This window comes from Balaenoptera musculus, chromosome 11 (genome assembly GCF_009873245.2).
Source record: "Balaenoptera musculus isolate JJ_BM4_2016_0621 chromosome 11, mBalMus1.pri.v3, whole genome shotgun sequence".
Classification (NCBI taxonomy): domain Eukaryota; kingdom Metazoa; phylum Chordata; class Mammalia; order Artiodactyla; family Balaenopteridae; genus Balaenoptera; species Balaenoptera musculus.
The window spans coordinates 72962140-72987757 of NC_045795.1; the positions used below are offsets into that span (position 1 = coordinate 72962140).

At 42.0% G+C, this 25618-nt stretch overlaps 1 protein-coding gene across 8 annotated transcripts in view; it reads left to right on the forward strand.

Moving 5' to 3' along the window:
* Nucleotides 1–25618, forward strand: part of PXK (PX domain containing serine/threonine kinase like) — a 76135-nt gene that overhangs the window by 34128 nt on the left and 16389 nt on the right. For 5 of the 8 annotated variants that reach the window (XM_036870661.1, XM_036870662.1, XM_036870659.1 and 2 more), the window contains exons 4-13: nucleotides 761–947; nucleotides 10693–10770; nucleotides 11279–11352; nucleotides 12073–12147; nucleotides 15105–15209; nucleotides 15992–16093; nucleotides 16555–16716; nucleotides 17148–17265; nucleotides 18526–18604; nucleotides 21286–21334. In XM_036870661.1, the coding sequence (XP_036726556.1) occupies nucleotides 761–947; nucleotides 10693–10770; nucleotides 11279–11352; nucleotides 12073–12147; nucleotides 15105–15209; nucleotides 15992–16093; nucleotides 16555–16716; nucleotides 17148–17265; nucleotides 18526–18604; nucleotides 21286–21334 (1029 nt within the window). Of the gene's footprint in view, nucleotides 1–754; nucleotides 948–10692; nucleotides 10771–11278; nucleotides 11353–12072; nucleotides 12148–15104; nucleotides 15210–15991; nucleotides 16094–16554; nucleotides 16717–17147; nucleotides 17266–18525; nucleotides 18605–21285; nucleotides 21335–25618 lie in introns of all 8 variants that reach the window. The other 3 variants (XM_036870654.1, XM_036870656.1, XM_036870660.1) reach the window with 1 other exon arrangement.

Here is a 25618-nt window from a genome sequence, read left to right on the forward strand (position 1 = left end):
TGGTGGGTTCTGGAAGGTACTCCTCAAGAAGATAAAGTTGATACATCTTTGTGTCTGAGTGTGTTGAGAAAAGGCTTAGGCGCAGAGTTTGGAGTTGAATAGAAAACTTAAAAAGACTACTAATTGACAGAAAGGAATAATAAACATGCCCTTTGGCTCAGTTGTGAATATCATTTACCTAATGTAAATATGAATATTGCACTAAATTATAACATTACTATATTGGAAGGAGTAGTAATAGAACGTGTATGGAATGAGATTAGGATGGTGAAAGAGAACTTAATCCTAATCTTCCATAATTAGAAACTTACAGATAATGCATAAAAGTGAAAAATCAAGACATAACAATGTGAACATTCCCCTATTCCAGAAGATCAGCTGAAAGAGTTGAATGTGACTGCCTCTGGGGAGTGGAGAATGGATATGTCACCTGTTTGGGGGGGGGGGGGGTGGTAGGAGCACTGTGGGACTGCTAGTAATAATAAAAAAAGAACTGTTTGACTCTTGAAGTGATGTTCATGTATATGTTTGATAAAAAGAAAACCACATTACAAAATTAAGTTTTAAAGTTGCTACGCTGAATAAAGCATTTTATCAATTCTCAGTTGTTACGGTTTTTCACATTTTTATAGTATGACAAATTAGGATGCATCCTAAAATGCCTTAGACCTAATGAAATATGATGGCTCAGGATTCTGATAATGTATCTTATTTGGGGATGACATGAGTATAATACTTTTTTTTTTTTTTTTAGTTAAAGATTGTAGGCCTAAGTCTACCTCTTCCTCCCAAAAAATTGATTGGTAACATGGATCGTGAGTTCATAGCTGAGAGGCAGAAAGGTCTTCAGAACTATCTCAACGTTATCACCACAAATCATATCTTGTCTAATTGTGAGCTGGTTAAGAAGTTTTTAGATCCAAACAACTATTCTGCAAGCTATACTGGTAAGTAGAAGGATCTATCAGCTACAGTCCCGGGACAAAAGAGGCACTTTTCTTTGCTGGAGATAATATACGTGGGAGAAATTCTCCTTCCAAATGGGGAGATGTGTACATCTGTTACAGGGTGTTATTCATTTACTAATAATTACCTGATTGTATTTTTACCATAGATATATAAGAAGAAAATTGTTCTAAAGTGTTTGTGATGTCTGTTTAGAAAAATATGAAGGAGAACTTATTGTCTATGTACAGAGTCTTGTCTTTATTATTTTCCCTGACAAAACAGAGAGTAAATAGTCCACAATAATCTATACAGTAATCTCAATTTGATTTGTCTTTGGCTCTGTTTTTGTGTTTACAGTATATACTATGCCTGGTTTTTCTGGGAATTACTTTAAACACAACAGTGATCCAGAAGTGTTCTTTCTGTGTCTTCCCAGTTGCTCGCTGAAATCTACTCTGTGCAAAGCCTAAAGAAGAGGTAGTTCTCTTCCAAACTTTCCCTGGGTCAGGGTGGCAGCCAGGGGCCTGAGTTGGAAAGGGTGCCAGTCACACACAAAGCTAGCATCAGTAATGTAAGCTCATTGTCAGTAGAATAAGTGATTAAATATTTAATACACTCTGGCGTGGCCTTGAAGAGACCAATAGAAACTGTTGTAGAACTGAACCAGTGACTAGAATTCAACTGGTTTTTTAAAGCTAAACCATGCTTAGAGTCTAAGTGGAACTCTGGGTATTATTAATAAGCTGATTTCCTTGTTAAGAGAATAGATTGTTTACAGACTACATTTTAGGTCCTCAGAACGCTGCTTTTGAAGTAATTGGAGGGAGACACTTATTTCTGTGTCAGATAGAGGGAAATAGAGGACTACTTGTCAGGCACCAAACTTTTCTGCATAATATAATCCACCTGGGGAGCTTTAAAAACTCCTGATGCCCAGGCTGCATTCATGCCAATTAAATCAGAATCTCTGTGGATTGGGTTCGTAATTTGTAAAGCTCCCCTAGAGATTCTAATTGCCGCCAAGTTTGACAACCACAGTTAGAACTTGCTACTGACAGTGTGGTCCTTTGACAGCAGCACTGGCATCACTGGGAGCGTGTCAGTAACGCAGGATTTAGGCCCCAGCCTAAACCTAGAATCAGGATGTGGTTTTAACAGGGTTGCCATGTGGTTTGCATGCATATTAAAGTTTGAGAAGCCTTGTCCTAGAACGTACCTGCCGTCTTCTAATGGAAGTGCCTGTAAGAAAAATGCGTTTCTAGAATGCAATCAAGTGAAGGAAAGTTAATTTCAAACTCACATTTACTGTAAGTAACAATGAATTGTTACAAGGCTTGCATCCTTCCTCCACATGTTTCTCGGTTCACATAGGAGAAAAGGGGCTCCCAGGACAGTTCGCATTTTTTCAGAGTAGATCTCGCTTGGCTTTCATTTCACCATGCTTTATTTACCTCACTTGTTCTCAGAATTATCAGATCATGGGCCTTCTGGATTGACTTTTTTTTTTTTCTTAATTTTATTTATTTATTTTTGGCTGAGTTGGGTCTTCGTTGCGGTGCGCGGGCTTCTCATTGCGGTGGCTTCTCTTGTTGCGGAGCACGGGCTCCAGGCACGCGGGCTTCAGTAGTTGTGGCACGTGGGCTCAGTAGCTGTGGCTCACGGGCTCTAGAGCTCAGGCTCAGTAGTTGTGGCGTACGGGCCTAGTTGCTCCACGGCATGTGGGATCTTCCTGAAGCAGGGCTCGAACCTGTGTCCCCTGCATTGGCAGGTGGATTCTTAACCACTGTGCCACCAGGGAAGTCCCTGTATTGACTTTTATCAAGTCAGTCCCAACCCAGCCCTCTTCATTGGTTTGTCCACATTTTTTCCTGAGGGTGTCTGCTAATGTTCTCCTAGGGCAAGCATCAAGGTGTAGTGCACACGTGATGATGCCATTCATTCCATAAACCTTGACTGTCTGCTCTGCCTATGCCACGTGCTGGGTGCAGGGCTGGGTGTTGGGGTGCAGGTGTGAAGAAGTTGTGCTCCCTGTTCTCAGGGAGCTTATACCAGAAGTGCCTTGAGTTGCCAGGGGTCAGAGCTAGCAGGGATCTCGGAGCAGACGTATCAGAACTAACCCTCTTGTTTTATTTCTTAGTGTTATTTTTTTGTTTTTGTTTTCCTTCCAGTTTTATTGAGATATAATTGATGTACAGCACTGTATAAGTTTAAGGTGTACAGCATAATGACTTGACTTACATACATGGTGAGATGATTATCGCAATAAGTTTAGTGAACATCTCTCATCTCATCTCATAGAGATGCAAAATTAAATAGAAAAAAAATTTTTCCTTGTGATGAGAACTCTTAGGATTTACTCTCTTGTTAGCTTTCATATATAATGTACAGCAGTGTTAATTATATTTATCATGTTGTGTATTACATCCTTAGTACTTATTTATCTTATAACTGGAGGTTTGTACCTTTTGGCCACCTTCATTCAATTCCCCATCCCCCTATCCCCTAGCCCCTACCTCTGGTAACCACAAATCTGATCTCTTTTTCTATGAGTTTGTTTGTTTTTGAAGAATAATTGACCTACAACACTACGTTAGTTCCTGTTACACAACACTGTGATTGGATGTTTCTATACATTTCAAAATAATCATCATGAAAAGTTGATGATGTCAACTTACGATATGTCACCATACAAAGATATTACATAGTTATTGACTGTATCCATCCACGTGGTTGCAAATGGCAAGATTTCATTCTTCTTTGTGGCTGATTAATATTCCATTGTGATACTTAGATTGCTTCCATATCTTGGCTATTGTAAATAATGCCACAATGAACATGGGGGTGCATATATTTTTTTCTAATTTTCATTTTCATTTTCTTCTGATATATACCCAGGAGTGGAATTGCTGAATCATATGGTAGTTCTACTTTTAATTGTTTGAGGAACCTCCATATCATTTTCCTTAGTGGCTACACCAAGTTACATTCTCACCAGCAGTGCACAAGGGTTCTCTTTTCTCCACATCTTTACCAGCACTTGTTTTTTATTTGTGGTCTTTTTGATGATAGCCCTTCTGATGGGTATGAGCTGATACCTCATTGTGTTTTTTTGTTTTTTTTAAATGAAAGCTTCTTTATTTATTTATTTATTTATTTTTGGCTGTGTTGGGTCTTCGTTTCTGTGCGAGGGCTTTCTCTAGTTGCGGCAAGTGGGGGCCACTCTTCATCGTGGTGCACGGGCCTCTCACTGTCGCGGCCTCTCTTGTTGCGGAACACAAGCTCCAGACGTGCAGGCTCAGTAGCTGTGGCTCACGGTCCTAGTTGCTCCGCGGCATGTGGGATCTTCCCAGACCAGGGCTCGAACCCGTGTCGCCTGCATTGGCAGGCAGATTCTCAACCACTGCGCCACCAGGGAAGCCCATCATTGTGGTTTTGATTTGCATTTCCATGATGGTTAGTAGTGTTGAGCATCTTTTCATATGCCTGTTGGCCATCTGTATGTTGTCTTTGGAAAAATGTCTATTCAAGTACTCTGCCCATTTTTTAATAGGGTTGTTTGGTTTTTTGATGTTGAGTCGTATGAGTTCTTTGTATATTTTGGATATTAACCACTTGTCAGCCATATTGTGTGCAAATATGTTCTCCCATTCAGTAGGTGGCCTTCTTGTTTTGTTGATGGTTTCCTTTGCTGTGCAAAAGCTTTTATGTTTGATTAGGTCCCGTTTGTTGGTTTTTGCTTTTTGTTTTTCCCTTGCCTGAGGAGACACATCCAAAAAAATATCGCTAAGACCAGTGTCAAAGAGCTTACCACCTATGTTTTCTTCTAGGAGTTTTATGGTTTTAGGTCTTACATTTATGTCTTTAATCCATTTTTTAGTTTATTTTTGTATATGATGTGAGAGAGTAGCCAGTTTGGTTCTATTGCATGTAGCTGTCTAGTTTTCCCAATACCATTTATTGAAGAGGCTGTCTTTTCTCCTTAGTGTATTCTCGTCTCCTTTGTCGTAGATTAACTGCTCATAGAAGTATGGGTTCATTTCTGGGTTCTCTATTCTTTTCCTTTTTTCTCTGTGTTTGCATGTGCATGTGTGCACGTGCATGCCAATACCATACTGTTTTGATTACTGTAACTCTGTAGTATACTTTGAAATCAGGAGGATGATACTTCCAGCTTGTTCTTCTTTCTCAAGATTGTTTTGGCTATTCAAGATCTTTTGTGTTTCCATACAAATTTAGAATTATTTCTTCTAGCTCTGTGAGAAATGCCAATGGTATTTGATAGGGATTGCACTGAATCTGTAGATTGCCTTGGGTAGTACAGTCATTTTAGCAATATTAATTCTTCCAATCCGTGAACATGGTATATCTTTCCATCTGTTTGTGTCCTGTTCAATTTCTTTCATTAGTGTCTTAGAGTTTTCCAAGTACAGGTCTTTTACCTCTTTAGTTGGACTTATTCCTAGGTATTTTATTCTTTTTGATGTGATTGTAAATGGAATTGTTTTCTTACTTTTTCTTTCTGATAGTTTGTTGTTAGTATAAAGAAATGCAACCAGCTTCTGTATATTAATTTTTTTTTTAATTTTTATTTATTTATTTATGGCTGTGTTGGGTCTTCGCTTCCGCGCGAGGGCCCTCCCCAGCCGCGGCAAGCGGGAGCCACTCCCCATCGCGGCAAGCGGGAGCCACTCCCCATCACGGCGTGCGGGCCTCTCACCATCGAGGCCTCTCCTGTTGCGGAGCACAGGCTCCAGACACGCAGGCTCAGTAGTTGTGGCTCACGGGCCCAGCTGCTCCACGGCATGCAGGATCCTCCCAGACCAGGGCCCGAACCCGCGCCCCCCGCACTGGCAGGCAGACTCCCAACCACTGTGCCACCAAGGAAGCCCCCTGTATATTAATTTTGTATTCTGCAACTTTACCGAACTCATTGATGAGTTCCAGTAGAACCCTCTCATTTTATACATGAGTGGCCCCCCCAAGAAGGGCCTTACCTAGGGTTGCAGGTTTGTATGATTGTACAAGTGTCCAGTGTCTGAATGTTTCCCAGTTGAAATGCTCCTCAGCCCCTGGAAGGTTGTCTGATCCCTGTATTTCCTTCTATTGTACTTCTCTCACATGCTGCTCTTGTCCTGATCTTTCCCCTCTCCCAGCATGGCAGACAGTCAGGAGTCCAAAGCAGATGTGGGCAGGAGTATAGGAAAATTGTCAGAGACTCCTGCCAGAACTCAAATGCTCAAGAAGCTGCTGCTATTTAGAGGGCACAGTCCTGATGAAACAGTAAGGGATGGATGCTGTTTTCAGAGAAGTGCTGATTTATTTCCCCCTTTGCATGAAATGTCAGAACTTGTCTTTCCTCTATGCTGACTCACCAGCAGCCTCAGGAAAGGGAAACCCAGGCCACCTCCTCCACACCATCTTAATTGAGCCATTCCCCGAAAAGCCAGACAGACTTGTTCAGGTTCCCCAAAACTTACAGCGTGGCTCCCTGCATACCTCAAACTTCTGGCACTTCCCTAAGCAGAGCCAGTTTCCCTTTAATATGGATAACGTCTCTACCTCTCATCAGTTTCCAAATGGTCTGTGCTCACCACCCAGCTTCACTGCAGCAGGATTTGAGTTCTGCATTCAAATGTGGCTGAAATCACCGTGCTCACATTCCTGCCTGTTGCTCTGACTGAGCCCGAAGGTGCTTTGTTGGAGGGGAACTGTTGATATCACCCGTTCCCCAGGGGATGGGTGAGTAGGAGCTCGGAGGACATCAGCAGCTGCCTCCTCTCCTCCCTGGGTCCCCAGCTTGGGATTGCTGGTCCCTTTTTTCTTTTTCTTATGTTTTCCTTATGACCAAATTCACAGGAGGGAAGTATAGGTCCTTGGTGCTTTGTTGAGGGCAGGTTTTGGGGTGTTCCTTTGAATTAGAAAGTCTAATTGAGGGCCAGCTACTGTACAGGGAAAACAGGTGTCTCCCGGTCATGAGGGGTTTGTGTTGGGAAACACATGCATGCACGCACACACACACCACCTTATTCATCTTGTTAGCAAGGTGCTTCACTGCACTGTAGCCGTCTTTCCACCGTAAACAACTCGGTAAGGAAGCTTTTAATGTCCATGCAGAAGTCACTTGGACCAGAAATCAAGAGGCCTGCATCCTGGTCCCAGCTTTGTTATTAGCAGCATCTCCACTCTGTAGGCCTTGAGGTCCCGACCTATAACACAGGAGGTGGGGGTGGGGAGAGTGGACCAGGTAGTGTCGAAGCTCTCTTCTAGTCCTAAAAGCCCAGGAATGCTACGAACAGGTCAGATAGTAGTGGACTCCAAGATGAGGGGAAGGAGGGAGTGAGAGAGGGATTGGGCAGGAGGGGAGGGTGGGAGGGAAGATGAGATTATATTCAGAACAAGAGCAGGATGCTTCAGAGAGGCTGGAGGCCCACATCCGCTGTGCAGGCCGCTGCAGTATCACCCGCTGTAGTAGTTTGGGGGATCTGGAGCCCAGTCGTGGGATGGGAGGAGTCAGTGTTTATTCCCTTTAGTCATCCCACGGGGCTGGGATCTAGGACGTCAAAGGCTGCACACAGTGGGGGCAGCTGGTACGTTCTGAGCTGAGAAGTCTGAGCTCTGTGGGAAACACAGGATGGAGTTGAAGCCATCGCTCTGCATTTCCTGTCTGGGGCTTGTTTATCAGCATCTACTGAGCGTGCAGCTTTTCCCATGTGTCAGTGCTAGAGAAATATAGGGCAAATGCCTTCCTTTTCATGGATTTCATGTTCTAATGGGAGAGAGTGTCCACATCCATTGAACATGTATTGAACCCTTAGTTCTTACTTCATCAACTATTTATTGAGTACCTACTGTGTGCCAGGTGCTACAAATACAGCACCAAGGAATGAATAATCTCCTAATCCCATGCCCACCCCATGGCACTTCTGCAGGGAGATTGACAGGTGAAGACTGTGGCAGGTTAAAAACATGGCAGCACCTTGAGGGTGGGGGTCAGGGTGCAGATGATCCAGCTCTGAAGATGGAGGAAGGCTTCCCAGAAGAGGTGATACCTACATGGAGATCTGCGGGGTGAGTAGAAGTTAGCCAGGCCAAGAGGCAAGGGCCAGTGCTCCCAGAGAGAAAGAAGTATTTTTGTATGGCTGTGGGCTCTGCCCTGTTTAAGATATTTCTTTCCAGCTAGAGTTCACAGTCTAGTGGAAGACAGTAGCCCTAATGTGAGACAGAATCCCATAGGACAGGGACAGGTGTAGCACCGAAGTGTGCAGAGGAGGAAAGAAGGGAGGGAGTCCTGGCTAGGGGAGAAGCAAATTTGGGCTAAGCCTCAAAGGATAGATGGGTAGGAATAGAAAATGCCAAGGGGTGGAGGTAGGCCAGTCTTCAGGGGCCTTGGCAGGCAAATCTCAGTGAAAAGAGTGTGAGGCTCATACACTGTTGGGGGTAGAGACAGAAGGGTAAGGTAGAGCCAGAGCTAGAAGCTTGGTCTTGATTTGGGAAGGAAATGGGGCCCCAATAAAGGCTTCTAAGCAGAGGAGTAGATGTTTAGGTTTGAAGTGTGTTACCTGAATCTGGGGAGAGAAGGGATTAATATTGGGAGCATGGTAGTCATGTGATTTACTTGGCAATAAATCATAGTTCAGAGGAAAGAAAATGTCCTGTCTACAATTCCCTGACCCCAAAGGTAAAAAAAGCTATTTTCTAGTCCTTAATTTGCCAATAACAAATCTACCATATTCCACTTGCTCACAGCTGTTTCCCCCATTCCTAAAACAATGTATAATATATAGTAGCATACAGTAAACATTGTGGAATAATGATATTGTGCGGAATTATGAGTCACTGTTAGTTTTGAACCAACTGTCCTTTACAGCCTCTGAGAATGACATTGTATCCCATTTAGAAAATTATTTTTCATAATCCTTCTCAAAATTGTTATGATTTTCACGTAAAAGAATATCTTTTTAAGTAGTTTATGTTCAAGTTATTTTGGAAATACTGAAAGCATTTTATACCCACATTACTTCTAGAGGAGGTTCAGGGTCCCCAGTGTCGGTTATAAAAATTCATCTGCTTCTGCCACTCCGAACCTCTCCAAATGGGTGGTCACGTTGGAGTAGTTGAAACAAATGTAAATGGAGCCTGTTCTGTGTCTGTCATCTCATGTTCTCTTGTGTGTGGACAACACTGACACTTTACATATTGAGTCAGTAAGATTGTTTTCTTCCCCAAATCTCAATTCATAATGTACTGTAAAATATATCAAAATGATATTGTTTGCCTAGCTCTCGGCATAGTTAATTCCAGACTAGGTCATTTTGACACATGGAAAACATTTCTGCTAAATCCTTCGTGCCTGGAATGTAACTAATGCTAAGCAGAGGTGCAGTTCCACAATGAATTTGCAGGATTGCTGTTTGCTTTCAGGGACCCAGTGTGGCTTCATTCACTCACTACATTGAGGGAAAATAGCAAATTATAGATGTTGCTTTTTGCAGGAAATGTAAAAACACAGTTATTCTGATAATTTCTTTATACGGTGAACTTTAAAGAACTTCCTCTTTTCATTGTCTTCTTAGAAGGGGGAAACGTTCTCATGATAAACAAACACAAAGAGAAGGGTGGATTTTTTTTCCAGTAAGCAGGCATACGGTAATTTCCCACCATAGAACCATATTGTTGCTGTACATGGATGTTTTTCTAAAACACTGGCTTTTATTTCCAGTATGTATATATTTAAGGCTAATCGCTTCTTTGTTGGTGAAAGCTATAATTTCATGAGGAATGAAGGTGGGATAAATATCACTTGGAGCAACATTTAATGCTATTCCAAGCTGAGCTTACCATACGCTTTGAGTTTTGTGCTCGGGTTGTTGTCTGGTGCATATATTGAATTCTTGGGTTAAGCCAACTAGTTTGCATATTTTAGATCTTCCAGTTTAAGTAATTATTCCATTAGTAATTACTTTCTTTTCTTTAATAAACTTTTTATTTTGGAATAATTTTAGATTTACAGAAAAAATGGCAATGATAGTACAGAGTTTCCATATACCCCTCACCCATTTTGCCCTAATGTTAACATCTTTTGTAAGCATGGTACATTTGTCAAAACTAAGGAATTAGCATTGGTACATTACTATTAACTATAGTTTTATTCAGATTTCACTAGCTTTTCCATTAATGATCTTTTTTTTTTTTAAAGGGCTTTTAGAAACCCTCTCGCAGGGTTTCTCTTTTTTTTTTTTTTTTTAAAGAAATTCACGTTCTTTTATTTATTTATTTATTTATTTATGGCTGTGTTGGGTCTTCGTTTCTCTGCGAGGGCTTTCTCTAGTTGTGGCAAGTGGGGACCACTCTTCATCGCGGTGCGTGGGCCTCTCACCATCGCGGCCTCTCTTGTTGCGGAGCACAAGCTCCAGACGCGCAGGCTCAGTAGTTGTGGCTCACGGGCCCAGTTGCTCCGTGGCATGTGGGATCTTCCCAGACCAGGGCTCGAACCCGTGTCCCCTGCATTGGCAGGCAGACTCTCAACCACTGCGCCACCAGGGAAGCCCTCCATTAATGATCTTATTCTATTCCAAGATCCAATCTAGAATCCCACATTTTATTTAGTCTGTGTTCATTTTTTTATAATTAAGTTTTTCAAGAAGGTCATAGACCATAAGAATTTCATTTGCAAGAATAATATCTTAAGCGTATGGCAGTTTCCTGATAATGTTTGACTAATGAGTTTCTAAAATATCTTTGCAGAGATTGCCTTACAACAGGTTTCCATGTTCTTCCGATCAGAACCAAAGTGGGAGGTGGTGGAACCATTGAAAGACATAGGTGAGAAACTGGCATGCCCATTCCGTTAAGAAAGATCAGAGAACTGGGTTCTTTGTCATGCTTTCTTATAAGTATCCCAAGGAAGTTTTTATGCAGGTGAAATGCATAAGAAATGCAGGTGATTTGTTTTTCTTTTTGCCTCCGTACTGTTTGAGGATGCAGTCCTTAAGTTTTATTACTTAATGAATCTTGGTTAAAGCTCCATCTGAAGATTTGGATGGTAGTAACTAATAGTTTCAGAACCATCATTCATTCTTGTTTTATCTTTTTCACTAAATCTAAACTGAAGTGCTGTTTTCCCTTTTCCATGAGTAGAGTAATTTCTTTGCCTTTTTTTTTTTTTAGTTCAGCTTTTACCATGTCAGTATTACCAAATAGTTGTTTAATGGTGCCTATATAGCTATGAATAATATTTCCAAAATTAATTTTTATTAATTACTTGGTCACCAAAACATATCAGTTGGTGTAAAATCATGTAGCTATAAACACATCTCTGCTTTTATGACAGGTTGGAGGATAAGGAAGAAATATTTCTTGATGAAGATTAAAAATCAGCCAAAGGAACGGCTAGTGTTAAGCTGGGTAAGCTAGTTTTTTTTACTTCAGGCTCATTTCAAGGACTTCAGATGGGTTTATGAAAGCAGATATTGACAAGAGAATTACAAAATTGTATTGTGCTCCTGAGTGATGTAAAGGCCTCCTTAGTCACACATCAAAGGAGAGTCATTTAAGTCACTTTTTTATGCATTTGGTAGTATCGATGTGATTATATTTGATCAACTAGTAAACATTTGGAAAAAAATGCAAACAGTTTAAAATAGTTCTCTGGAACCTCTTTAGGGTTGACAGTTTGGCAGTTTGTTTTAAAGAAAATACTTGGGTAATACTTTGTTTTATCTATCACTTTGAGAGTTCTAGTGATACACTTGATAAATGGAATTAGGTAAGATTACAGTTAAGTCCTAGTATTTGTATGTTTATGTGCTATCTCTCCAGAAAGGCCGTGAGACAGCAAGAATTAATGTGGTTTTCATCTTTGGTTTACAGTTATATATTTGGACAGATTAAAAAAAGAGAAAGACTCGCGAATTCCCTGGCGGTCCAGTGGTTAGGACTCCCGCGCTTCCATTGCAGGGGGCACAGGCTCAATCCCTGGTCGGGGAACTAAGATCCCGCAAGCCATGGGGCGCTGCCAAAAAAAAAAAGAAAGAAACATGGAAAAAAGGAAAAAGGAAAGACTTATAAGGAGTTTTTCTTTTGATGACCAAGACAGCACCCTGATATTTCTTCCCATGTTTGCAGGCTGACCTTGGTCCTGACAAGTATCTGTCAGATAAAGATTTTCAGTGTCTAATCAAACTTCTGCCGTCCTGTTTGGTGAGTACAAGTCCTTCTATTATTCTTGGTGCTGATGAGGGAGTCACAGTGTTTTCTCATGAGTGACCATGGACAGAAGAGCTGGAAATAGTCTCTAGGCCTGAGAATGGAGAGGTACAGTGGATTTCATTTCAGACTGAGAGCGCTCAGGGCTACTCCCATAGATCAGAGGCCGTTTAAATGACATTCATGACCTCTAGACAATCCATGACACATGTGGTAATGTAAATGTAGTTTTTGTGTTTTAAGCCAATACCAGAATAGGAAAGCAGCCACTTCTCTGAGCCTCTTGTTCTTGGTAAGGACGTTTGTATCAGTGAAAGAGCTGTTTCCAGCCTGAGAAAACAGAACTGATACAGTTTTAGGTAAACTGGATGAAGGATTCTAATCGAAGGCTTTCAGTGGAAAGAATGTCATGAGTGTATTTCAAAATATATGCAGAAATTTTTAAGGAAAAGAGTAATCTGGCCAGAAAATTGAGTTAGTGTTAATGTTCTTTATCTGTTTTATGCATGAGGATGTAGGACCCTTGAATGAGCACAATTACTCTGACCTGTCCAGTTGGGTTAGCAAGTTCATTCTTTTTTTTTTTTTTAAGTTTGTTTGTTTGTTTGTTTGTTTTGGCTGTGTTGGGTCTTCGTTGCTGCACGCGGACTTTTTCTAGTTGTGGTGAGCGGGGTCTGCCCTTCATTGCAGTCTGCGGGCTTCTCATTGCGGTGGCTTCTCTTTGCGGAGCATGGGCTCTAGGCGTGAGGGCTTCAGTAATTGTGGCACGTGGGCTCAGTAGTTGCAGCACGCGGGCTCTAGGGTGCGCGGGCTTCAGTAGTTGCGGCTCACGGGCTCTAGAGCGCAGGCTCAGTAGTTGTAGTGCACGGGCTTAGTTGCTCCGTGGCATGTGGGATCTTCCTGGACCAGGCATCAAACCTGTGTCCCCTGCATTGGCAGGGGGATTCTTAACCACTGCGCCACGAGGGAAGTCCCGGCAAGTCCATTCTTGAAGATAGAGTGTCTTGTCAGGCTAGCAAAACCAGGCTTTTAATGAGGTGTGATGCCTGGCCAAAAAACAAATGCTATGGTCTTTGAGTTTGATTAGTTGTGTCACACAGGCTGTGAGCACCCAATTCTAAATTTCTTTTAATGGATGTGCTTTTTAAAAAGAAGATAGTGCAGGACTTCTCTGGCGGTCCAGTGGTTAAGACTCTGCACTTCCGCTGCAGGGGGCATGGGTTCAGTCCCTGGTTGGGGGCACTAAGATCCTGCATGCCATGTGGCGTGGCCAAAACAAACAAACAAACAAAAGTAAATAAATAAATAAAAAGCTGGTGCATATTAATTACAGAAACTCAGAAAACACAGATAAGCAAAAATAAAATAAAACTTGCCCATAATTCCAACCAACCAGAAGTATGAACCAAAATGTCCAGTTGTTACTTTTCTAGAATTTTATATGATTATGTTTGAAAAATTATATAGATATTGTTTTAAAACCTGATTTTTTTGTTGTTGTTAATGGTATACTATGAACATCTTTTATTGTTAATAAATATAGTATAATATCATTATTACTGGCTGCATTAGAATTATCCTTGGCTCTACCTCAGTTCACTCAGCTAATCTATTAGACATTTGGGTCACTTCTAGTTTTTTGCTCTTATTAAAAAAAAAAAGCCATAGTGAACAATTTTGGCTAAACATTTGTACCCTTCCTTAATTATTTTTATAAGATAAATAGCTAGAATTAATTAATAAGTAATTGAAGGAGATTTTTTTGACACTATATAAATAGCCTGTTCTTTATCAAATCCACTAGTTTTAGCATTCATAGAGATTTTCTAATTCTATCATTCCTCTTCTATTTATTAGTTGGCATTCTACTGTAAGGAAGAGCTTCCTCTTCTCTCTTCTTTGTCTATTTATATCAATATGGACTCAAGGATTTTTATTGTATTCATTGGGTTTCATTTTGAGGTGATGAAAATGTTCTAAAATTAGATTGTGTGATAGTTGCACAGCTCTGAGTGTACTGAAAACCATTGAGTTCACTTTATAATGGGATGTGAATTATATTTAATAAAGCCATTAAAATATCAGCAGCAATCGCTTTGATGTGATAATCAGGAGAAACTTCATGATCAATTTGCTATTTCCCTGGGCACACCCTTCCATCCCCTGACCCACTCAATCCCTGCTCATCAAGTCCTTGCACAGCCCAGCTCCCAAGGGTTTAAATGCTCATGGTACTCCTTTGAGCTAACGGACACTGTAATACCTGAAGCCAATTTGTCCATGTAACCAAAATTCCAGGTCATGTGAGGACTTTTCTTTCAGTCATTAAATAATTTGTCTTACTCCCCACCCCACTTTGTCGACATCCATTGCACACTCCAGTAGAGGGACAGGAAGATTCATGCTAGCTGCCCTGGAAAAGGGCCAAAATGCCGAAAGATGGCTGCTGTTGCTTGTTTCCTGGCTGTTACACTCCCTGGCTTGTCACTAAACAGCAGTGTGGAATGTTAGGCAAAGCTGTGAGTGAAGGCACATTTATCCTCGTTCCCACTTGGCTGTTCTAGGATTTGGCTGTATTTCTTACCAATTTACGGAGGCAGAATATTAAAACCACTGTTCCAAAAATGCAGACTTTCCCTCTCTTGCACCACACTTTTGTCTGAACTGTGAGACTACTCGTACCAAAGTAGACACCTTCACTTGGAGAGCTTAGCTCATCATTTATCCACTTCCTTTTGTCACTATAGTTTACCTTCCTTCTCTCATCTAAGGAATGAATTACTATTTGACCATCTAATAACTTGAAAATGCCGTGTGTTCCGGGAATATTCTGCATTTATGTGCAATTAAACTATCGAGCTGGTACTTGACTCTGCATAACCAGATCCTGGATCTAAAAGGAGAGTAGATGCTGATGCAGATAAATGTGAATTTCTTTTTTGTTTTGGCAGCACCCTTACATCTATCGTGTTACCTTTGCCACAGCTAACGAATCCTCAGCATTGCTAATTAGAATGTTTAATGAAAAAGGAACTTTGAAGGACCTGATCTACAAGGTACTTGTGGTGCAAATTCATGGTCATAAAGAAGTTCTCATGTCCCTTAAGAACCTGTTGTTCATACTTGATCCCTAGGCTTCCAGAAGCTAGGCCCTGAGGATTCAATTTTAATTTTATTTGGAATTAATTTTTATCTTAGCAATAGAAACTACCCAGTTTGGCTAAAGAGCATTCCTTTCTCCACATGAGGGAAGGTTGAACATTACATGATTATATCCGTTACATTGTAGGCTGCTCTTAGGTCAGTTTTAAAGTTTATGACTTTGACTTAACAAAGCAATGTTGAACTATCTCAATAAAGCTGTAAAAAAAATTAAAAAAAAAAACAATACTGAGAAACTTTACAAACTCGTAGAAAAAGAGATCAGATTTGTGGTCCCCAGAGGTGGGGAGGGGGGCGGCGAGGGGGAAGTGGAAGAAGGCTGTCAAAAGGCATAAACTCACAGCTGTAAGGTAAGTAATATCAATAAGTACTAGAGATGTAGTATACAACATGATAATATAATTAACACTTCTGTATGTTAAAAAAAAAAAGCAATACTGAAGAATTCTAACAGTATACAAGACTTTGGCGTCTTCACTGGACTAGAGAAAGGCTGGAACCCAGGTCAGCCTCTTTCTATTAACTGTGCAGACTGCTGTATTTAAAAGCCCACATCCTGCCAGCTGGACTCATCTGGCGCCCCCCAGCCTCTTAGCGTCCTGCTTGTTCAGGGAGGCCATGTGTAGAATTCGGCCAGTCTACTGCCTTCTTATGTGCTCTTTGTTCCTTTCCAAAGGCAAAACCAAAAGACCCATTCCTAAGGAAGTACTGCAACCCTAAGAAGATTCAAGGCCTTGAACTCCAGCAAATAAAAACATATGGGCGGCAAATATTAGAGGTAAGAGTTATTTAATTTTTGTTTGAGTTGCGTTGGAATTTCACCCCGCCTCACCATACTCTTTTGGGAAAGATCTCAGGCAATATCCAAAGTAGTTTAAGTTGTCTGATGGCTTATAAACTGGTGGCATTGTCATATTTTATCCCAAAAAGCAAATATTTGAGACTAAGGCAGTAATTTAGATCAACACAGTTCCAAAAGCTTAGCTATTGGAAATTCCTAAGTTAGTGTCTGATTTAAGAACTTTATTGTGTGAGTACCAACTTTTGTGTTATTTTCGGTTGATCTTTATCTTGGTGCCAAGATAACTCAGCTATCTTGTTCAGTTTTTTTCTAGGAATCTCCCTAGTGACCGGTTTGGTTTTGTTTCAAAATATATTGACTGAAAAAGCAAAGTTTAACCTGTCTTGTATCTGAACGAGTTGCGGGGGGGAATGTGACCTCTACCTATTTTTTAATAGGTACTGAAGTTTCTCCATGACAAGGGATTCCCTTATGGGCATCTTCATGCTTCCAACGTGATGCTGGAAGGGGACACTTGCCGGCTGCTGGACCTTGAGAATTCCTTGTTGGGCCTTCCTTCCTTCTACCGATCTTATTTCTCACAATTCAGGAAAATCAATGTAAGTTGCTGAAAGTCATGAAACAGCAGGTTTATTTTTAGGTATAAATTATCCCCATGGCAGGATGCATGATCTGCCACTGTAAGAAATATGCACAAAGCAGTGACAGGTACAGTTGGGGTAGGCATGCCTGTTGGCGCTGTTCTCCCACAGCACTGCTGTATCTCCGAGAGGCTAGTTGAGGTGGTAGCTGGGACAAGGAGGGCATAGAACCAGTGACTGGAATACCATGGAGGGTAGGACCAAGACCTTTGGTCAGAGCAATGCTTTGTGAGCTTTTACAAAAGGCTTTGGAATTGGGTCATCACTACCAGTTGTGAGTGGGGTTGCCCCTGGGCCATGTTTCCTAGTGGAAGCCCAGGGCAGGAGGCTTGGGATTCACAAAGCCAAAGCAAAGGCCAAATATGCTGCTGCTCTCTTTTCTTCTGCAGACATTGGAGAGTGTGGACGTCCACTGCTTTGGCCACTTACTGTATGAAATGACTTACGGACGACCGCCAGACTCAGTGCCTGTAGACTCCTTCCCTCCTGCACCGTCTATGGCTGTGGGTCAGTATGGGGTGTGGAGGGGCCTTCTGGGCCCTCGTAATGTGCAGAGCTACTCACCCTCTTTCCAGAGTCCAGGAAAGACCCAGAGGAAGTTGCTACGTTCCACAGCCAGAAAGTCTTACTCGTATAAAAGTAATTTGAGTGACTTCCTTAAATGCATTTCCCTGAAAATTCAGAGAGCTTGTCTATTTTTCAGGCTATCTGAAACCTCAGGGGACATTTTATAACATGCATTAGAACTTTGGAAGCAAGAGGATGTGAAGAGAAGTATGGCCAGACTGAGTCTGATATAGAAGCAGGAGCCAGGAGCAGGCAACTTGCAGCCAGTCTTGCGGACTCAGGCAGGTGTCAGGAGTCAGACCAAAGCTGGAGAGAGACCTGCGAGGACAGCCACAGGCTAGACACGTGGTAGAGGAGAGCCTGGCAAGCCCAGGGCTAGGAAAGGCAGACAGGAATGCAGATACCTGGCACCTTGGATTCAGGAGCTCTTCTAGCATTACTGAGGGGGCTGAAGCGAGTGCGGGGATGGGTGGGCACCTGTAAGAAGAAGGGATGTGAGGACTGGTGCAGAGTCTTCCTGGGACCCTTTCATCCCCTCCACAGCCAGCTCAGAACTCACTGCCAGAGCAGAGGGAGGGGAGGGCAGGGCAGGTCTTGGACCACTGTGCCTTCCAGGCATGCGGGGCAACCCTCCACCAGTGTTAGCTTTGTATCAAATGAGATGGTTCCAGAGAACAGGCCCCGAGACTTCTTTGGGTTGAGTTTGAACAGAACAGCTGAAACTGAACAGTTACCTGCAAGTAGAAAAATCTGGCTGCTTTTGTTTACATCATCCAAGGTGTGGGATGGTGCGATACTAACAGTTGGCATTTCGTGTGATGGTTTTGACTAAAAGCAGGCAAGCAGAGAAATGTCCCTCAGGTTCAGAATTTTACTTCTGTGTAGTGTTTACTTCTCTTTTCAGAGAGCAAATGTATTTGTGGATGATATCTAGAATCCCTCCTCCAGTTATCTCTGGAGTATATTTAGCTTTCTGTCAGCATGTGGCTCCTGAACCATTTCTTTTGAGGCGTCAGTGGTGTCAGTGTTGCCAGCATCCGCCTCCCCGGCACGCGTGCCATCTGTCTGTGCGTGAAGAGTTTTGACACTGTCCTGATCAGCCCGCAGACAGTTGTTGCAAAGCGGTGTCAAACTTTTCATCACCAAGTGGATTTGCCAGCATGTCCTGTGGAACTAAAATGTGTATCTGTTCATTTCAAGTGGCCGTGTTGGAGTCTACGCTGTCTTGTGAAGCCTGTAAAAATGGCATGCCCACCGTCTCCCGGCTCTTACAGATGCCGTAAGTCAATCCCACACCTTGGCTGTAACCTTCCTAACTGTGTTGACCACTAGCCCAAGTGTCTGGTCCTGGTAGAGACTCAACAGCATCCCCGCAGAGTCACCGTGACCTGCTTGCTGACGGTCACTTGCCGCATGATGTCCTGACCTTTCCTTGTGACCTCCCTGCACCATAGCCTGACTGCTGTCTCTTCACATCAGTGTCATCTTCACGTGTGTCTCTCCCTGTCCATGTTGGCATCGTATACGTGGACTTCCCGCTTGGGAGGTAGTGAAGGGGGGCCACCCTGTTTCAGTGTACCGCGTGGCCCACGGCTGTGGCTGCTTCACTAGCCGCTGGCTGGGGAGGGTCTGGCCTCTCGGAGGAGGGCAGCGTGTCTCTGGCCTCCCCTGCACTTGTGTGTTCATTTACTCACTGGGTAACACGTATCTAACGTCTGACGTGTACCAGGCACTGTGCTGGGGCGTAGAGCTCAGAAGACATTCTCCTTTAAACAGGGTTATGAATAGTCAATTGAGGTGGGTGACAGAGTGCTTTGGGGCCTTTCCTTTAGGTATGTTTTCTATTCCTTCATGGAAGGGCAGCAGGGTGGTTAAGAAGCATGTGTCTGAGGTTAGACAGACCTGGGGGTGGGCCCAGCCTTACCACTTCTACCTGGGTGACCTTGGGCAGGTTTCCTAACCTCTGGAAGCTGAGTTTCCTCATCTATAAATGGGGACAATAATAGCCCCCACCTCAGAGGGCTGTTGGGAGGATTTATTGCGATGATTCCTAGTACAGTGCCTGTTACTAAAGCAGAGCTTATTAAATCTTAGTTATGCTTACTATTGATTCAGCTTATACTCTGTGCCTTGCGACTTACCCAGTGCTCTGTAAACAGATGTATTTGGGAAACAATTGTATGGGGAAATAAGGCGGGACAGCTTGAGGTACATACAGCCCGAGGTCAGAGGAGGCGGTGATAACTTCAGATTCCCTGTGTTAGGGGAAGTCTACTCCAGCTCCGGCGCTGTCCTCGGCCCTGGGGAGGCTGTGATGGACAGAGCAGCCCAAGCCCCCGCCACGTGGATGTGACTTCCTAATGTTTGACTGACACTGGTGCCTCCCTCCCTGAACCAGCCACCATTAATAACAGTGTAAACGTGGAAAAATAGATCTAGTCAGGGAAACAAAACAATTTTCACACACACTTTTAGAACATATGCATTTGTAGTTAGGGAACAGCTTGTATCCACGTTAATTTACTTGGGTTTGTAGTCGCACCCCCTGCTCCAAAGCTCTTACATTTTTCTCCCAGTCTTCCAGTTCTAAAGTGAATCCAGATAATTTTTCTTCACTTAAGTCTTTCTACCATGTGGGCTTCAGCCTTGAGACAGCACTTGGAGAGGTGTGAACTCTGTTCAGTTCAAAATGTGTTGTCTGGAAATAAGTGGACCCTCGGCCTTGAGGGGGAGAGTTATGTGTCCACCTCCAGGCCGCCCAGGGAGTGCTGTGTGGAAAAGTTAACCCTGTCACTTCTACTTGTGATGTAGTTCCTGTTTTTTAAAAAGGGGGACTGTTCAAGGAAAGACTTACTTAGAGCCTTTTGGGCACTGCCCAGACAACCATTTAAATTCTCTGACCTGTTTTAGCCAAAACAGTTCAGAATTCCTCATGCTATTGTTTTTAATAACACACTTTTGGGCCTCCCCGGTGGCACAGTGATTGAGAATCCGCCTGCCAATGCAGGGGACACAGGTTCGATCCCTGGTCTGGGAAGATCCCACATGCTGCAGAGCAACTAGGCCCGTGTGCCACAACTGCTGAGCCTGCACTCTAGAGCCTGCGAGCCACAACTACTGAGCCCGCATGCCGCAACTACTGAAGCCCGTGAGCCTAGAGCCTGTGCTCTGCAACAAGACAAGCCACCGCAATGAGAAGCCTGCACACCTCAACAAAGAGTAGCCCCCGCTCGCCACAACTAGAGAGAAAGCCCGCACGCAGCAACGAAGACCCAACACAGCAAAAAATAAATAAATAAAATAAATTTATTAAAAAAATAAATAACTCCCTTTATAGAAACAAAAAACAAAAAACACACTTTTGAAGAGAGAATTGATATTCTCCCAGAGCTGCTGTTTCTTTTTAAGAGAGCATGAGAAACACTACTTTTCTTAGAAGAAAATTATTTTCTCGTTGGATTCCAATCAGTACAATTCCTTTTTTATTTACTCTCATGTTTTTATTATATTGAGCTCTAGAATAAATTTTATCCTCCTCTGGGGCAAAAAAAAAAAAGGAAAGCCAATTATTCTGTTTAGAACTATCTACTGCATATATTATTTGCAATATAATATAAATACAATAAATAATGTGCAAATTTCTTTTCAAAATGTGAATTAATTCACTATGTAGCATGAGAAGACTGTCACCCCTCAGTGGGGAAATCACCTCCCCTACATGGGTGACCCACTCCCCCTGGAGAGCTCTGAGATGGTGGGGAGTGGCGGGTTTCTGGAGGTCACCTTGGGTGGCCCAGAAACTCCTTTGAGTTTGATAAACACGAGATGGTGGGTTGGCCCGGGGCTGGAGGATGTTGGGGGGGACCTGATGGGCAAAAGATGTCTCATTCTGCTTTGATCCTGTTCTGGGAGTGCACCTGGTTTAAGAAAGATATTTTTGTTTGTTTCTTTTCTTTACAGATTATTCAGTGATGTTCTGCTAACTACTTCTGAAAAGCCACAGTTTAAGGTAAAGCAAATTATATCATTTCTTGGTTTGTGACATAAATGTGTACTTGGAAAGTTAGCGCTTTTTTAATCAAAAAAAAAGAAGGTACAGTATTTATAAGTGTGGACTGGAAAAACGCACACTTAAGAGTGTTTTTATTTGGGGACCTTACTGAGGACAATAGCCGGGAGACAGCCTCTCTGATAGCTCTAAGGAGCTATGAAGAGGCAGGGGAGGGGCCAGATATATATGAACTTTTTGCTAGAAAAAAACATGTCAAGCATAAAAAGATTACTGCTAATCACAGAAGACAGACATCTCAAGTTAATGATTTTAGTGTTTTTCTATTTATGAAAGATGCCAAGAATCTGGGGTCATTGAAATTTTTCCTTAGATAGGCATCTTAACTCTCTAGGGTCCTGTATATCCAAAGCACCACCGAATGCTTCCTGTTTTTCTCCACCCTGAATTCCCCCCAGGGCGAAGCTTCGGAGGGCAATTGCAATGGGTTGCAGCTTAATCCTTGTGGAACGGGAATGGCCAGCAGCCTTCTTTATTTTACATAAAGAAACATGGCAAATAATCTAAATATCCTATAATGAGGGAATAGCTTAATAATTTAAGTACATGTATTGGATTAAATGTGTTTTATCTAATAAAAGTAAAATTTATAAAGACACTGTAGTAGCCTGGAAAATGATTATTATTTGGGCTAAGGGAAAAAAACAGGATATAAAATATAGTGTGTAAAAAAAAATACCTCTGTCTAGAATAAGGCCTGGAAGGAAGTCTCCTGGGAAGTGGCAGTGTTATGCGGTGTTGTGAAAAGAGCAGGGGCTTTGGAACAAATGTATGGACACCAAGGGGGGAAACCGGGGGTGGCATGAGTTGGGAGATTGGGGTTGACATGTATACACTAATATGTATAAGATAGATAACTAATGAGAACCTGCTGTATATAGCACAGGGAACTCCACTTCGCTGTACAGTAGAAACTAACCCAACATTGTGAAATAACTATACCCCAATTTAAAAAAAGGAAAAAAAAAAAAAAAAAAAAGAGCAGGGGCTTTGGAACTCCCTCAAACCAGGTTGATGCCTTGCTTTGCTTTCATGATACCAGCCATTTATCTAAGGCAGGGCTTCTCAGCCATGACCTTTGACACTTTGGGCCAGGTAGCTGTTCTTTGTTGCTGGGGCTCTGCTGTGCGTTGTGGGATGTTGAGCACCCCTGGCCTGTACGCACTAGATACAAGTAGTACTCCCATTCCACCCCCCAACTGTGTGACCGTGAAAACTGCCTCCAGATGCAGCCAGCTGTCCCCTAGGGAGGGGACGGGGGCAAAATCACCCTCATTTGAGAGCCACTGATATATGGGCAAGGACCTATTCTTTGGGTCTACGTTTACTCGTTGTGTAGAATTGGTGAGTAAAACTTGTCTGTTGTCACTGGACAACTGAGATGATCCCTGAGAACGCCTAGTTCAGGGCTGGGCGCTCACTGTTAGCGTTGTTTTGGGTAGTGAGATGAAGGGTATTTCTCTTTCTCCTCTCTCTATTCCCCCAAAACCTGTAAAACTCTTACGAAGAAATTACATTTAGGGGGGAAAAAAAAGAAAGAAAACCCCAAACAAGGTGGGGTCAGAAGACTTATAGGCAAGGGAGAAGCTTTCCTCTGTCCTGTTTTGCCAGTTAGAGGAGTTCTGACAGTAATAGCTTCTTTGGATCTGATGTAGGAAAAAAAAACTTTTAAATTCATGTCTTCTTTACTGAAACTCTTCCGGAAATGCATTCAGCCTTGTAAATAAATATGCTCTCCTCAACCCTAGTAGTCCAGCCCAGGGGTCATCATCAGCCCTTGTTCTTCCTCCAAGCCAGAGAGCCTGCAGCAAAGACACTGTGATCTTAAAAACCAGCGTTAATCTCTTGTATGTCTGTTTTCTTTCTGCAAAGATACACAAGAGACTGGTGATGTTGGTTGCCTCCATGGTGGGGGACTAGGTGGGATGTTTTTTACTGTGGATATACCCTTTTTATGCCTTCTGAGTTTTGAACCATATCACTGTGTATTACCTACTCAAAACTTTTTTAAACTTAAAAATTTTTTAATATTCATTTTATTTATTTATTTGTTTTTGGCCGCGTCGGATCTTAGTTGTGGCATGCAGGCTCTTCGTTGTGGCGTGCAGGCTTCTCTCTAGTTGTGGCATGCAGGTTCCAGAGCGCATGGGCTCTGTAGTTTGTGGCACGCAGGCTCTCTAGTTGAGGCACACGGGCTCAGTAGTTGCCCCGCAGCATGTGGGATGGTAGTTCCCCGACCAGGGATCGGACCCGCGTCCTCTGCACTGGAAGGCAGATTCTTAACCACTGGACCACCAGTGAAGTCCCCTAAACTTAAATTTTTAAAAGAATAATAGAGACAAAAAGTTGAACATGGTCTGGGTGTCTGTTTTCTAGGCCTGAACTCCTCATGGTTTGAAAAACTAGTAAATTAAGAAATGACAAGCTCAGAACCACACTAAGCTTTTGTTAATAGCATCTTCCAGTAGGAAAAAACTTAATCTTGTGAAATTCAGAAAATAAGTCTTAAGAAAGAAAGGAAGGAAGGGAGGGAGGGAGGGAGGGAGGAAGTAAGTCTTTCACAGAGAAAATCCCTCTGAAGTTATAAAATATTATAATTACTTGAATTTGTGTGTGTGTGTTCCAGTAAGCTTTGTATATTTTTTTGTTTGTAATTATGATAAAAACATCATGTAAAATGTATCCTCTTAGCCATTTTTAAGTGTACAGCTCAGTGGTGTGAAGTGTATTCACATTGTCGTGTAACAGATCTCTGGAACTTTTTCATCTTGCAAACCAAAACTCGAGAACCATCTTAAGTACAACTCCCAATTTTTCCACCCCCAGCCCTTTGGCAAACACATTTTACCTTTTAGATATCTCATATAAGTGGAATCATACAGGATTTGTCCTTTTGTGACAGGCTTATCTCACCCAGTATAATGTCCTCAAAGTTCATCCATGTTATAAGCATGTGACAGTACTTCTTTCCTTTTTAAGGCTGAATAATATTCCCCTGTGTGTATATTACCACATTTTATTTATCCCTTCATCTATCGATGGACATTTGGGTTTCTTCCATCCCTTGGCTATTGTGAATAATGCTTCAGTGAACGTGGGGTATGCTTTGATATCCTGCTTTCAATTCTTTTGGATATATACCCAGAAGTAGGATTGCTGGATCATATGGTAATTCTATTTTTAGATTTTTTTGAGGAACTTCTATACTATTTTCCATAGCTGCTGTGCCATTTTACATTCCCGCCATTAGTGTACAAGTGTTCCAGTTTTTTCCATCCTCACCAACATTTGTTATTTTCCGTTTTTTTGATAGTTACCATCCTAATACGTGAGGTGATATCTCATTGTGGTTTTGGTTTGCATTTCTGTCATGATTGGAGATGTTGATCATCTTTCCATATGCTTGTTGGCCATTTGTGTATCTTCATTGGAGAAGTGTCTGTTTAGGTCCTTTGCCATTTTTTTCCTTTGATTTTCTGCTCTTTATTTTTTTTTTCAGGTTTATTGTGGCATAATCCATTTTTGGTGACAAGTCCATTTTATAATTGATTACTTATGTTTTTGTTTTTGAGTTGTAGGAGTTCTTTATATATTCTGGATATTAACCCCTTATCAGATGTATGATTTCCAATTATTTTCTCCTATTTCGTAGGTTGCCTTTTCACTCTGTTGATTGTTTCCTTTGATGTTCAGAAGTTTTAAGCTTGATGCAGTCCCATTTGTCTATTTTGGCTTTTGTTGCCTGTGCTTTCGGTGTCCTGTCCAAGAAATTATTGCCAAATCCATTATCACAAAGCTTTCTCCCTGTGTTTTCCTCTAGGAGTTTTATGTTTTTAGGTCTTAGGTTTAGGTCTTTAATCCAATTTTGAGTTAATTTTTGCATACAGTGTAAGGTAGGGGTCCAGCTTCATTCTTTTGCATGTAGATATCCAGTTTTACCAGCACCATTTATTGAAGAAACTGTCCTTTTCCCACTGTGTGCTTTTGGCATGAGGGTTAATTTCTGGGCTCTCTGTTTGTTCCATTGGTCTGTGTATCTGTCTTTATTGCCAGTATCACACTGTTTTCTGTAGCTTTGTAATACATTTTGAAATCAGGGAGCGTGAGGCCTCCAGTTTCCATCTTCTTTTTCAGGATTATTTTGGCAATTTGCGGTTCCTTGAGAATAACTTTAAATACTTGAAACATACATCATGCTTCTTTATGTGTTAGTTTTACATATTT